General features: G+C 34.9%; 1 protein-coding gene across 1 annotated transcript in view; it reads right to left on the bottom strand.

The window, feature by feature from the left end:
• pth2ra (parathyroid hormone 2 receptor a) overlaps window positions 1-14,475 on the bottom strand; it is a 50,323-nt gene that overhangs the window by 26,222 nt on the left and 9,626 nt on the right. Inside the window, exons 3-7 of the mRNA XM_016666139.1 lie at window positions 13,796-13,906; window positions 11,588-11,712; window positions 9,059-9,156; window positions 2,616-2,813; window positions 2,378-2,496 (exon numbers count right to left, since the gene is read on the bottom strand). Coding sequence (XP_016521625.1) covers window positions 2,378-2,496; window positions 2,616-2,813; window positions 9,059-9,156; window positions 11,588-11,712; window positions 13,796-13,906 — 651 coding nt within the window. The remainder of the gene's footprint in view (window positions 1-2,377; window positions 2,497-2,615; window positions 2,814-9,058; window positions 9,157-11,587; window positions 11,713-13,795; window positions 13,907-14,475) is intronic.

Raw genomic sequence — 14,475 nt, 5'->3', positions numbered from 1 at the left:
TATATATAACACTTTGAAACTGATCTCAGATGCTTGGAAACTCCAGCCACAAGGTGGAGCTGCACCTCGAAGGCGGGGCTAAGTCCAGCCATTTGTTTTTCACAACTGAATGGTCGACAATGGAGATTAAAGAATTTCTCAAGCATGCGTGAAAGAATCAATTCAACACTCCAGATATGTTTTTGATGAGGGAAAAACATTATAACATTATACATGATGTTAAGCTCAAAAATGTCAAATTTACATAATACTGCTCCTTTAAGTCTGTAAATCAGGAGTGTCCAAGTGTATCTTGTGCTTTCAATTTTGATAAAATCTGATTTTATTACTACTTTAAACTCTGTGTGTCTGCAAAAATGTTTGGTAACCAGTGCTTTAAATGAAGACGAAATAAAAAATGAGCTGTAATTATTTTGTAAGGCTATTGTAGCAAATAAGCATCAGCAACAAATATGGAGTGTTTACTTCTACATAAACCCGGATGTCGCAAGTTTGTTTATAAAAATCATGTTTAGAGCTTTGTAGACACAATTATGGTTTTCTAGTTACATGACAGGCATTTGTCATACAGTAACACCATCCATCCATCCATGCATCCATCCATGCATCCATCCATCCATCCATCCATTCATGCTCTGATATCCTCCACAGAGAAAAGTCCATAAGGCATTGAGATCAGATGAAAAACCATCTTTAATTAATTCATTTTATTGAACACTGTTTGCACTCTGAGCTTCCCCAGATGACATATTTCATCATCTTATCTATAATGTATAACAGTTGGAGCCAGATGGTTACAAATATTGACTTTCCATGTAAATACATGAAGTGCAGATACATCACCTCAGAATGCATCTTTATTTTTCTAACATGTCTTATAATGGAAGTGCAGCATACCTTCAGGCATATGTTGCTCTAAATCAATAGTGACAAAGTAAAGTTCAATAAATAATCTGAGCTGTCTCGGTTCAACTTTTTTTTTTTTTAATCAGTGCAGATCAGAAATTCAAATAAAAAAACTCCAAGCTATATTTTGTTTGCTTTTTATTTACTTTCATTGTGCAGAATGTTGAGTATGCACAGCTTTTTAAATAGGCTGTTGTCAACTTTATCTAATAAAGATGAAGAGATTTTTTGAGTCACAAATTGAATTTTACTCCATGTGAAATACAAATATCAAGTACAATAGCATACAATGGAGGAAAAGGTTTTTAATGGTAAAGTGTACTTTTATTCTGCTTCTACAAACTCAGAAATGCTAAAGCCAGACTGTTCTGTAAATCCACTGTGGTTCAATATCACCATTTGTCATTGAAGATATTGATTTAATATATTTATGCATGGGTTGACGGTGGAGAAAAGATTTGCAACAATGAAAAATGGCAAACAACCACTCATTTTTCTCACATGTTGTAGATCCGAGATTACATAACATAAATCAATACTTTTCACAAGTTTTTAAAATTAAAATATAACTTTCTTGCTTTGACTTACAACGACCCTGTCGTCACACTTGTGGCCCATTAAAAATAGTGAGAATTATCCAATTAACTTCTTTTTGAATAAAATCAAAATATAATTTTATTTGCATCCATGAATCATACTTTATAATCAAAACCATTAAATTAAGCAGCTTTTATGTTTCAATGTTTTAAATTGATTGCATTTAAATTGCAGATTACCAGTTGAAGTCAATAATTACACTTAGCTTTGGTAAAAATTAAACTTACTCCTGTGTGCAGATTGTAAATGATTAAACAACATTTGAACAGGTGGAAAACAACATTAGATAGATGAATGGTTGGACCAATTTTGCAAACATCTCTTTGATCCTGTTATGCATTTATTCTCTCTATCGCCCTTTTCTTTTAATATGTTAACAGAAACAGGGCCAGCATGCTGGAATCTGAGTTTGTGCTCACTTAAATGTGTGAGATGCTCCTGCTGTCAGAACAAACAAAGAAACACTTTAGCTTTCATTAGTACCCAGAATATATGCAGTTATATTTATCCTTGTCTCCACATGTTGCAAATCTTTAAGGTCTTTGCTTAACAGCATGGATGTTCCTTTATTCTTATTTTATTTCCTCTAAAGTTTATATATCTATGCTTCATGATTCTGATTTTAATAAGCTAATGAAAGGAAACCCAAAACATTTGTGCATTTTAAACAGAAATTCAGATAAATGTTAGAGAAATCTACACTTCTAAACTGAACAAAGTAATAAAAAATAGATACATTTTGTTAACATAAATATTCATGCAAATGTGATTAGCACAGAATATTATACTTTCTGATTTCTTGTTCCTGATAAAGTATCATGAGTTTAACAAACTCTAATTAGTAATTTGACAGACATGCTAAGAATAGCTTTACAACTGTAGTTATAAACCAGAGTGTGCAGCTCGAGCGCTCTTACTTTCTTTGCCACAACTGCCAAATCTGCTTTTTCTTTATAAAATGAGGTCAAGTTCAGAATCTGTTTTTCTGTGCTGCTACAGAAAATACAGACACTGCCCTTTTACCTGGTCTCTCATTACAAGAGAGCCATGACAAGGACATGAATGTTTTAGCAATTTTAAAACAAATTTTACAAGAAAACGTTCAAGAAGACGACTTGATACTTACATACTGGGACTTGTCGAGTGATGAAATGCTCACTGTTTTCAGGTTATCCAGCAGGGCCGAGTCAAAGTCTTGCAATCCGGCACTCGAATAGACAACTTTGTCCTTCACAAAAATGCTGACAGCCCGCAACATGAAGGAAACGAACAAGTGCATATGGATGTAGTTTCTGGTGCAGTGAAGGCGCCTGCCAGGATCAGAGGAGTTACAGTTAATCATTATGGAAAAACAAATAACTAATTTCAGATCTCCATTATAAGTATGGAGGGCTGAAAAACCAGGAACATTATACAAAAGCAACGTAAATGCTTTATCTGGCTTTCTATACAGTTGTATGACCCAGAACTCCAACTAAAAGCTATGACATTTATCAGATATTTAGAAATTATTTTCTTTACTCTGTATTAACAAGTGGTAAAAAAAAGGAATATATGCAGTTTCTTTTGTCAAATACAGTCTAAAGGGTCTCTCATATAAGGTCCACCTTGGCTTCAACATAAGTAGTTGCTGAACATCAGATCAGCTCCCTTCATACAGTAAAAAGCTTTTCAGTAATCCAGCACTACCTTGACGAGAGCTGCAGCCCAAGGATGTAACTCAGTTTTTCAAAGCAAAAAATTGCAAGATAAACTAGGGAGGAAGAAATTGTCAGGGACACCGTAAGCCAACTTATTGTACATATGGGACTCAGCTTTGACACATGGTTGCTCTTGCAGTATTTATACAATAGGAGCCAACAGAGAAACTCCACACACTTCAGATTTAAAGGCTGCTTTGTTGCTCTCAGTGACTGCAGAAGTGAAGTATCAGGCACCGACAGGTTTATCGTTCTAACCAGCTCCTGTATTGCTCATGCTGCTCTGAATTAGCATAAAAGAGCAGAGTCAACTCCGATTCAATGAGTGGCCCACTCATCATTTTGAGGGCTGAAGATGACAATGTTTACAATGAAGGCTTTCACATAAAAAAAATGACTAAAACCTGATTGCAGTCCTTAATTAGCAACGATGGGCTAATTACTATTCAACAGTATACAGCTGCAATCAGAGGCTCACATAAATCCATCATAGGCATGACTGTCGTTTGAATTTTGAGCTTTTAGAGATTAATTGGAAACATTATTTTTCAGGGTGAAATAGCTACGCAACAAACTGATGCACTTAATCTTTAGAAAGAGAATAGGATGTGGCCTTTTTCCAATCCATCATAGTCTGAATTATTAATGAAGACTCAACATGAACTCACCACTTTATTAGGCACATCTGCCTTAATTCTTCCTGGCACAGATCCTGGGTTTCTTGCATGTTTCACCAACTCAAATTTACAACTTTTTAAGACCTTTTTACCATAAGTGGAATTTAAGACCTAATAAATAAATTGTATGGGTTTGCAACAAAAGTGTGCCAATGACAAATACGGACATTGTCCAGCCAACTGGCAATACATTTGCACACAGCCAACATGGATGTAAAAGTGCGAGCTAGCTTTGCTCTTGCTAATAAACTAGCTAGCAGCAGCTACGACAGCCGCAAACACCTCGAGTCACAGAACGCAGTGAAGATGTCTGCGCATGACTCAAAGATTTGAGTCAATGCAAAAACTTAAACCACATAGAAAATATTAAGTGAGAATAAATAAATGTAGGAGTTGTGATTAAGCCAGCTAGCAATCTTATTATTTCTCAATGAATTTAAAACTTTTTAAGGTCTTATGTTTAGATACATAAATGTAAGATGTTTTCAGTCTATAAGGACATGTGGGCAGATGAGATTTGGCAACCATGGAGACCTTTTCAGTACAGTAAACTTGCTGCCATGTTTTAGAAACTACTCTGACATGATATAAGGTTTTTGAAGTGGTAAATTATCCTGTTGGAAGTATCTGGGTTATACTAAGGGATCCAAAATAAATGCCACAACAGCACCCGCCATACAATTACACTACCACTACCAGCCTGAACCCTTGATAATAGGCAGCATGAGTCCATGTTTTCAAGTTGTTTATACCAAATTCAGACCCTAAAATCATACCGCTTCAGACCAGGAACATTTCTTTAATGTGTTTAATGTCCAATTTCTGTGACACTGTTCAAATTCTAAACTCTTTTTTTCCTGCTCTTTACAGACATGAGTGTCAAATGGTGTGATTTTCACTGTATTTTTTTTCTCTTTTACTGGCCATTTCCAGTAAACATGAGAAGTACTTGTGCATGAAAATCCCAGTACATCTGCAGGTTGTGAATAAGGCCTGGTTGAATGCAAAATGTGTGCTTCATGCATTCATGCTCTGCCAGTAGAAGGGGATCTTCCTTCACTGATACACACACCAAGAGCATTTCTATAGTGGCAGAGATGCTAGGACTGGGAGGAGAGCTGAAAATAGTCCTGAAAATCAGGATTATTCTTTAAAAATCTGATTCAGTCCCTCCAGGATTTCACAGTTATGTGGCTCTGCTTTAGAAATATTTGCAAAGAATTTTGCAAAAAAAAAAAAAAAAGTCAATAAACCCCTTCCAAAACATATGTAAAGAATAAAAAAAGTCAATTGTAGATTTCTTTTGCTGTTCAAGTATATTAATGCAAAGTGTGTAAAATTATTTCCTTCTGCCTTCATGGAGAACTGCTTTGCTCGATCCTTTGTGATTATGTATGACATTAAATGTGACTTCTTAATCTCCATATCAGTCACGGACTACAACTTGACTCAGCAGTGCAGTAAAAGCAGAGGTGAGGATAGGTGTTTTGGCTGTCCATCATTTTGACCAACAGGTAAAAAAAAAGTCATCATCTATTTCTGAAATTATAATGCCGACATCTATCCAATAATGACAAAACTATGCTGTCGAGTACTTAAAGCTTGCACAGGATACCGTGCTGCAATTGAAGTAAAGCTTTGCATTGGCGACGAGGGAATATTCACACTACAACAGGAAACTGGCAAACAGCAATGAATACTGTAAGAGGTTTGTAAAGATCAAAGATTTACACGTTGCTTTGTTGAGTCAAACACGGCAGATGTGAGACCTCTGTCAAAAGGCGGCTTGACGGCCCTTTGAAAACGCAGCAGCAACTCATGCAGAATTTATGCTCTGTGGTCTTTATCAGAAATGCACGTCTGATCACCTTCCTTTATTCCTGTTTTGAGGTGTGCATGTTTTTGACTGAAGTTTCTGATACAAACTCAAAGACCAGTCGCAAAGATGCTGCCATTCAAATCAGGAGAGTTTATTGTAAGGATGAATACTCTAAAAATACTCTAAAAAAAGGCAAAAGAAAGAATAATATGGTTAAAATCTTTGACTGTGTTTGAATAAAATTTCATCATAAAAAATATTACCTCATAGTTTGAAAGCTCTTGTACTTTATTTCACGTTGTTTGTGCATTTAAATGTTCTGACGTTAGTTGTTTTTATTTTAATAGACACATCAAGAACTTGAAAGAAGATTTTTTTTAGAACAGTCCAAGTTTTTATAGATAAATCTTATCTGCCAAGATAAGATAAGCTTTCATTATACATTTCCAAAAGCATCTAAAGTTATCTGGAAAAGGTATTGTTATAAATTACTTTTTTTTTTGAGAAACATAAATGAGAATTCACAAGTTCGCTGTAAAATAATATTATCAAGTATTTTTTGTCTAGTTTCTGTCTAGTTAGTGCAAATACCTTAGCAAACTTAAAATATGACAAAATAACTTAAAAGTAACATTTTATCAAGGTAAATAAGTTTGTTATAAGTGAATAATTCTCGGAAATTTTTAAAAAGTAGAAGTTCTGCTGACAGATTTTTTTTTTAACTTTAAAACATTAAAAATGTCTTGTTATAAGCGGAAAAATCTGTACTTTATGCTATAGTAGTATAAAGTACTGTGTTAGTACTTTATATTTGTTGTAGTCTTGATCATTTTATGCCAAACTGACGGCATAAAATATTTGATTATTTCGTAAAGGACAGATTTTTGGTGTGCTGATGGTTGTCTTGACAACAGAGTCTCAAACTTCAGAGTTACCAAAAGTCTCTTTTCTGCTTCTCTGTTTACGGCTCTGCTTATCTGGCCCGTCAGTTTAGGTGGATAAACATTTATTTTTGCTGCTGTGTCAAACTGTTCTAATAAGGAAGAGGAATTGAAAAATGTACAACTTGGGATATTGTTTCTAAACCTAACTCTGCTCTAAACTCTCCATAACGTTCTTCCCCCACCTTCTTGCTCTGTTTATTGGTTTTTACGATTCCTTTTTTAAAAAAAATAACCAAACTTCAGAGAAAAGCTAACAAGCCAACTCAGTTTAATAATCAGGTTTGACTGAAGTCTAGTGTTTGTACTGATTTGTACTTGTATAATTTTTCTCTTTTTTTTCGCAATTATGCTCCGTTGTGTTTGGGATTCTGTTGTCAGTCACAAAGAGTCCCAATAAAATGCATGTTACAGTTTGTAGTTATAAACTCGTACAATGTGAAAAGATTCAGAAGGCCTTTTCCATACCTTGTAAGGTCATGGTTGTTTTATGATGAGTTTTCAGCAGGAAATTATTCGAACGACTTTATGAATGTTTGTGTGAATGACAATAAAATGTGTGATAGGAAATCAAAAGTTGATGTAGAAGTTTTTCAAGGATTTTTCACATTAGAATGTTAATACAAATAAGTCAGTAACCAGACTTTGTTGTGTTAGACACATTTTGTGACAATATTTTCAGGCTCATATTTTCTTGGAGTTCAACAAACAAATGTGACTCAAAGTGAAGAATTAAAAAGTGTTTTGTTTTTTTTATTTCTGGCATTTTTACATCTAAATCTCTTGATTCAAACATGGTTTCTTGGCTCTAGTATATGTCCAAGGTTTGAGAAGTAGTTAGAAGCACTCATAGGATTTTTGGTTAAAATTTTATATTGAAGCTTTAAAGATTGAAGGTTCAGCATAAAACCTTTACGTGAAACGTGCAAACATTTCTAGAGTGCTATGATTGTTTTTTAAATCTGCAAATACACATATTCTACAGTCTAAATGAGAAAATTCCTTAAAACAATGTCACAACATTAAACAAATAAAAGTAGATTATTTTAGCAATGTACAGGAATCTATTAGGTATTAATTACAAGGTTTTAAGACATGTCTGGGTTTGTGATTAAAATTATTCATACACATGACAGATTTAGGTTTAAGCAACTCTTATTTTTACCAACATGTTTACTTTGACTGGAAATATAAACATATCCATCATTAAATGCCTGCCAGCTGGTTATGTATTGTGGATGACAACCACACTACGTATCCCACAATGCACAGCAGCAGCTATTTGAAGACCAACACAGGGTTGAGTGCAAACACTGCTTTTGGAAGTGATGTAACAGAAAACAAATATCACTCATCTGTTCTATAATCCACTGGGTTTTGACATTTAAAGCTCCTACAAACATCCAGTGGGATCTCACAGTTTCCTGCCTCATCACTGAAATGACGGCTCCATCTCTAAACTATTTTTAGAAAATGTCTTGAAATATCTTATTCTGATTGACCAACAGACTAAATTGTCTAATCTGACCATTCAGACTTACATTGTTTTGTTTTCTTGAAGTGTAAGAATGACTTTTTTCTTCTCGCAATTCATTTTCAGTGATATATTTTTGTTTTCTCTGTTCATTTGTGGACTTTCATTTGGACTTTCTTTTATTTCCCAAAAGACAGAGTTAATGGGCCCTGAAGGCTTTTCTCATTTTCTTCATGTTTACGAGCAAACATAAAGCTGCACTTCTTCACAGTTTTGTCCTTGAGTTTGTTTGGAGAGCTCCTTGATTTGTGCTGTTCCCTTGGTGCTTTTGAAGACGCTGTGGCTTTTCATATCAAGCGCTTGGGTGAAGCTGCTGAATGTCTACATTGTGAAAAATGTGTGCAGAATAACTGAGTAGAGGCATAATATTAACGATCAAACCACCCCTTGCCACCTGGGGAGCATTGCTGAAGTGCTTCCCTTTGGGTAACCTATTACCTTTTATAGAAGAGGTCTTCTCAAAAATTGTTAAAATAACAAACTACAGTCCATTTTTTGTGCTGAGAGTGAGTGACTCATACGATGAAAACACAAAAACTGTCAGTTTTGAATCCCCAAAGGTTTAAAATGTCAGCCAGTTTATTATTATTTTTCACCTGCTTTTATTTCCACCAGCTGGTTCAGACATATAAGACTTGTGAGCAAACGCATACCCTTTTTTTTTTTTCTGTCACCATTGTCAAAAAAACTTTTCAAAACCGTTGGATAACTTGTGGAACCGAAGGGCTGTCGAGGATTAAATGATGCAATTGTTTCAAAAGACCTCAAACTGTCACTTGTTGCCAAGTATTTGTAGTTCTATAAAATGTGCAACAAATTAGTTTGTGATCATTTTAACTAGTCATTAACCAGTTTATAAGAATACAGGAAGTATCTCTTCTTACCGGAAGTATCCAATGATCATGATGGCCACTAGCAGAGAGCTGAAGGACACAGCGTAGCCGGTGGTGTACATGACATACAGCCGCTCAAAGAAGTCTCGCTGTGAACATGCAGGGAGAAAAAAAAATGCTGTTTAGTTCACTGCTATAGAAAACACACAAGCATGTCTCACAGGACCGTCTAGACAGTCTTTAACAAGTCTTACACAAGCACAGTAAAATAAAAATGTCCAAATAAGCCTAAAAATGGTCTGAAAACTGAAATAGCCTGTTTTTCCAACCAATGGTCAGAGGAAAATAGCCTGAAAGATGTTGGTGATAAAGTTAAAAGGAGGCTCCATCTCTTTCCCTAAAGATGTTTATTTATAGCAGATTATATTCTCCATACACCATGGGTTGCTGGTGCAGCTTACTGAATATAAAAAGGTGGAAAACATGATCTTCCAAAAGCATTTCTGCTTTATCTGTTTTTTCCTTTTATCCACAGAATCTAAATTTTCAGCAAATAAATAAATGACAGTCAAAATTAAAGTGGCACTGTTTCAGTTTAAGAGAAGCAGTGAAACTGAGCGTTCGTAAGTCGAGAAAAAAAAAAGTGATTTGAAGTTCAAGTACCAAATCAGCAGTGAAGCGTGGCGTTAAAACCAAATGGATGAGAGTGCCGCAGACCTTCAGTCACACCATCCGATGATGACATTTAAGGCACAAAGCCTTAAAATGTCTCACTGAGTCACAAAGCATAACAACTACATAAAAGCGTACATGTCCACAAAGGATGTAGAACCTTTTATTTTTACTAGCTCTATTATGTTAGAAATGTATTTTGCTTTACACGTCAAACTGAGTGTGAAAACATTGAAACACAACTTAGAAGTCAGAAAGTTAATGTTGAACACAGCTGGTATAAAAGTGGAGGTATTTTGTTGTGATTGTCTTTGTTTAATTTAACCGTTACAGGAAGGAAATATGTTGGTTGCGTCCTTTTTTATCAAAAATCTAAATCAAATCAATGTTTATTTGTGTGGCACATTTGAGCAGCAAGGCGGTTCAAGGTGCTTCACATAATAAAAACAGAAAAATTACAAAGTTATAAAGAAAGCATCATAAATTCAGCAGACTTCTCTATTCATCCTAATGTAATTCTTTTGCACCTTTTCTATCAGTTAAAGCCTTTCTGTTAATGAGCAAACACAAGAAAATATGTCCATGCTTAGAAAGAATCAAAAACACAAAGTGAAAATCTAATTCACTTTTAAAATAAATCTAATTTATATTTTCTCCTTATTGTGTCATGCTTTTTCTTCTTTCTCTCTTTCTTTCTTTCTATCTTTCTTTCCTTTTCTCCTTCTTTTGTTCTTTCTTTCTCATTTATGAAGCACATCAACATATAACACTGTGCTTGCACTGCACATTTAATTTTGTTTCTGTGTCTGTTCAGCTAATCTTAATGCCTTTATTTCATTGTTTACATCACAATAATAAAATAAATAATTAGAAATGTATTTTTTTTGCTTAATACATTAAAAAACGTAAGGAAATAAAGTTTAAACAACAAAATAACTTGCTTTTCAATCAAATCAATGGAGGATAAGAGTTTTCTACCTGATAAAAATTAAATTTGTAAAATAAAAAATAAAAATTTGATTATTTTACTGATAACTGAGCTGAGACTCAGAAATCTAAATTCATTTTTTAGTCACTACAATTGAAAAATACTGAATCAGCTACCTTCTTCTTCTACTCACTGGGGTTTCCATTATTTACTCTTTTTTTCCAATTTTTAACTTGATGTTCTCAGTTTTTTTACTCTTCATTGAAGCAATATATTTGATGCCATTCAGTTTAACTATGAAACTTTTCATCTGAGCTGCTGCTGGCAACAATATAATGTTCTCGTATCGGTTTCCCTGTTATATTATTTTTATTTATCATAGAAAGAAAGATAACATATAAGACGCATTCCCATTTCTGTATAAATACATTGAATTCCACTCACATAGTCAACTGTTTATTTCAAATCTAAGTTTTATAAAGTGCATAATAATGATAGAGAGTTATTTACTGCATTTTAAGCAGCAAAGCTGACCAAAATATCCCCCCATCCAAGCTGTAATTCAGATTTCCCAGAAAGCCTTGTCGTAGTTCATCACAGATCATCAAGGTTTGATGAATAAACAAGCTATGATGCCTGTTTACTGGAGTGAAGGAGCTGACTGTCTTTGTGATTATTCCTTTTGCCTCATCAGTTTTTGATTAGGTCATAGCTTTCATATTTGAATGTTCCTTGCTACGATGCTTTTGTGAACAGTTTGTTTCTTTGGTACTTGGTACTTCATCACAGAGAAGAAAGAGTGCATTTATACAGGTTTGCTTTTCTTCTAACATGCAATGAAAGGGAAAAAAAGAGAACTGAGGCTTTACATATGAACTGTGAACACTGGTGCAGCCTTTGTTGAAGGGTTGAGCAATCACCAGGCTCTCTGAATGACAATATTAACAAAAATTCTTGTTATGTTCCACATTAATACTTGCTCTTGCTTCCTCATCGCTGAGGGGCTGAAGGAACCGTAGACACTCTGAATAATTGGTCCACGTTTTGTTCCATTGCTCCACAAAGACCCAGGAACCGTTGACATCACACCTCCTGTAAGCGTGTCCTGCAAACGTGGACTCGAGTCAGTGCATTCCCAGAGAATATTTGCAACATACAGATTGCCTACTCATCTTCAATTCAAACATTTTTGGCATTTGGGGACAAGTGCTTTAAAAATAACAAAATCTGATGTACAGAATGAAAAATCCATGTATGAATAAGTACATAAAATTATAAAAAATATATATTTTTGTTTGCTTTTATCTGCTTTTCTACTTATTCTATCATTTATTGTCAGTCAGTGTTTAACTTCGTCTCTGTTTCAGACAAAGCCACCAGCTGAGCTGATGAGGCTAACTATAAATGCTCTCTTTCATCCCATTTTTGTTTAGCTGTGCTTCTCACCTAATTGAAACTACTAAAGAAGTTACTACTGCCATTTAGCCTTTGCTTTTTCTTAAACATGAAAGGTACTTCTACACCAGTGCTTCTGTTTCTTTTTTGTTTGTGCGGTCTGTCTACTTAAAGTCCTAGATGGTGAGTCACATTTAGTCCAGTTCTGCTGGAGGTTTCCTGCTGTTAAACGGGAGGTTTTCCTCTCCATTGTCACCACATGCATGCCCAGTATGAAGAACTGGATTAGTGTGTGGAGGTAAAGAAGACAATTGTGGGAATCAAGGCACTGCACAGCAAATATTTCCCAGATTTGTAACGTGCCTCTGTTAGATCTCTATAAATTACAAAAGGAGAACATTAGAAGCTTCATTAGGAAGTCTTTTCACATTGCTAAGGTGCAAATGATGCCAGGTAGATAATAAACACCTCTAAAACCCTCTAGATTCTTATATGCCTGGCAGCCAAAGCTTGACCAAACTGAATCCATGCAACTGAACATTTATTTCAAGCGCAACTACAAAACTTCAGCTGCGTGGGTGAAAAACAAAAAAGTTTGCTATGATTCAGCAAAGGAACTGTAGAAGACCTTTCAATGCACAAATAACACAGACCTTAACACAAATAACACCAACTGTGCTATTTTACCATGCTTATTGCACAATGAAGTAACAACGTTACCTTCAGTTGATATAAAAATGCTGCATATACATCAAACATGACTGAAGAGAATTATGGCCTCTGTCTCTTTAAGAAGCTTCTGCTCTTTCTTACGCTCCGGTTTTGACATATCATCACAACACTGCTCTGCCTTAATGCAGCTTGCAGCCATTCTTAGGAATGTTTGACTGAGAAATAGTCTGGATGAGCTCAGCAGACTCAGTTCCACCAGGTGTTTACTAATTGCTGCTGCCGCTAGTCTGGAGGAGCTGAGTAGCAAGCCCTGACTCGCTGCCACGAGAGATTCCAAGATTTTTTAATCATTAATCAAAGAAATAAAGCAACACATTAAGATGTTTTGATGATATAAAGCTTAAAAAGTCAATTTTACACAATAACTCCTCCCCTAGTGCAGATGCAGATTCAGAGTTGGTTAATATGAAATTATGCAGCATATTTGTTTGTGCTATGATGAAAAATTAAACCCTTACAGGGGGTTTTTCTCACGATTTCATCACTGTTATGGATACAATTTTCTCCTTTATATCGGAAAATGTGTTTTTAAAAAGATCCTTTCTTGTGTTTGTCGAAGGTATATTTATCTAATATTATTTTAATGATCTGAAACATCTAAGTGTGACAATCAGCCAAAGAAGGATAAATCTTAATGGGAGAGCATACTTTTTCACTTTATTGTAATTTATTGTCTAATTAAATAGTGGATTTTTTTTTTGTCATTCCAGTACTATGTTTTATCACACACAGCATGACAGAAAAGCTGCATAAATGTCTTCAAAAGACTTTTATGGAATCCAATTTTTTAGGTTTAATGCAATTTTGTGCTAAGTGTTTTCTTTCCCTTTGTAGATAAATCCATTAAATAACAAAAAGAACAAAACATTCATCTTATCCAAGACCCCTGGATCTTTTCAAAATTTGCTTTTTAGATTTCAGGAGGTACTTTAGCACAAAGTGTTGGGCTTAAAAGTGGTTGCATTACCGAATATCAGCAAAGAGAGGGTTCTGAATTTATCATTGCCTTCAGCGTTTCACATTCATTGCTGGTGATGGTACAGAAGAGAAAGATTGTTAACCTTTGTGATTGAAGTCATAGATGTAAGCTGGGCAGGGAACCTTCATAATCTGCCCAGGTGAGCCATGAGGCCAACAAATAAGACCGTCCCAGTCTGGAGGGCACACCTCATCTGCAGCGAGAAGACAGAAGTCACACTTTTATCTATCTGGTCATTAATGAAATTAATTTAAAAAAAACATCCACTGATCCATATCCACTTATCACTGCAGCCTGGAATGTTTTCCTGGATAATTTAAGTTCTTTTTATCCAGTTAGAAAAATATAAAGACTTGAGGATTTCCATATTTTTTGTGGCTTGTTAAAAAAAATCAAGCTCAGGTAACAATTAAAACAATAAAATTTTCTTCACAGCGACAGACTTAATAAAAAATAAAATTACAGCTCTGATTGGAGCCATTTTTTCGGATAAATAGACAGGATGCTAAATTAAATGAATGATGATTAGATGAGCTTATGTCCAGCACAATAAAAGCCACATGTTGCCCAGACCCATTAAACCCGCTGTGAATCGCTATTGTCGCAGCATCCTGTTGTGGAGAAAGCTGAACAAGAGCTGGGAAAGTGGCCACAACTGAGGGAATAAATGGATGATGCTAAATAGAGAAAATAGGAAAGTAATGCTTCAATCTCAGCATAGTTGAAATATTCTACAGAAAAAATGCAGCTTGTGTAGCTGAA

This window comes from Poecilia formosa, unplaced genomic scaffold (genome assembly GCF_000485575.1).
Source record: "Poecilia formosa unplaced genomic scaffold, Poecilia_formosa-5.1.2 Scaffold666, whole genome shotgun sequence".
Taxonomy (NCBI): Eukaryota; Metazoa; Chordata; class Actinopteri; order Cyprinodontiformes; family Poeciliidae; genus Poecilia; species Poecilia formosa.
This window is presented reverse-complemented; position numbering and strand designations above follow the sequence as displayed.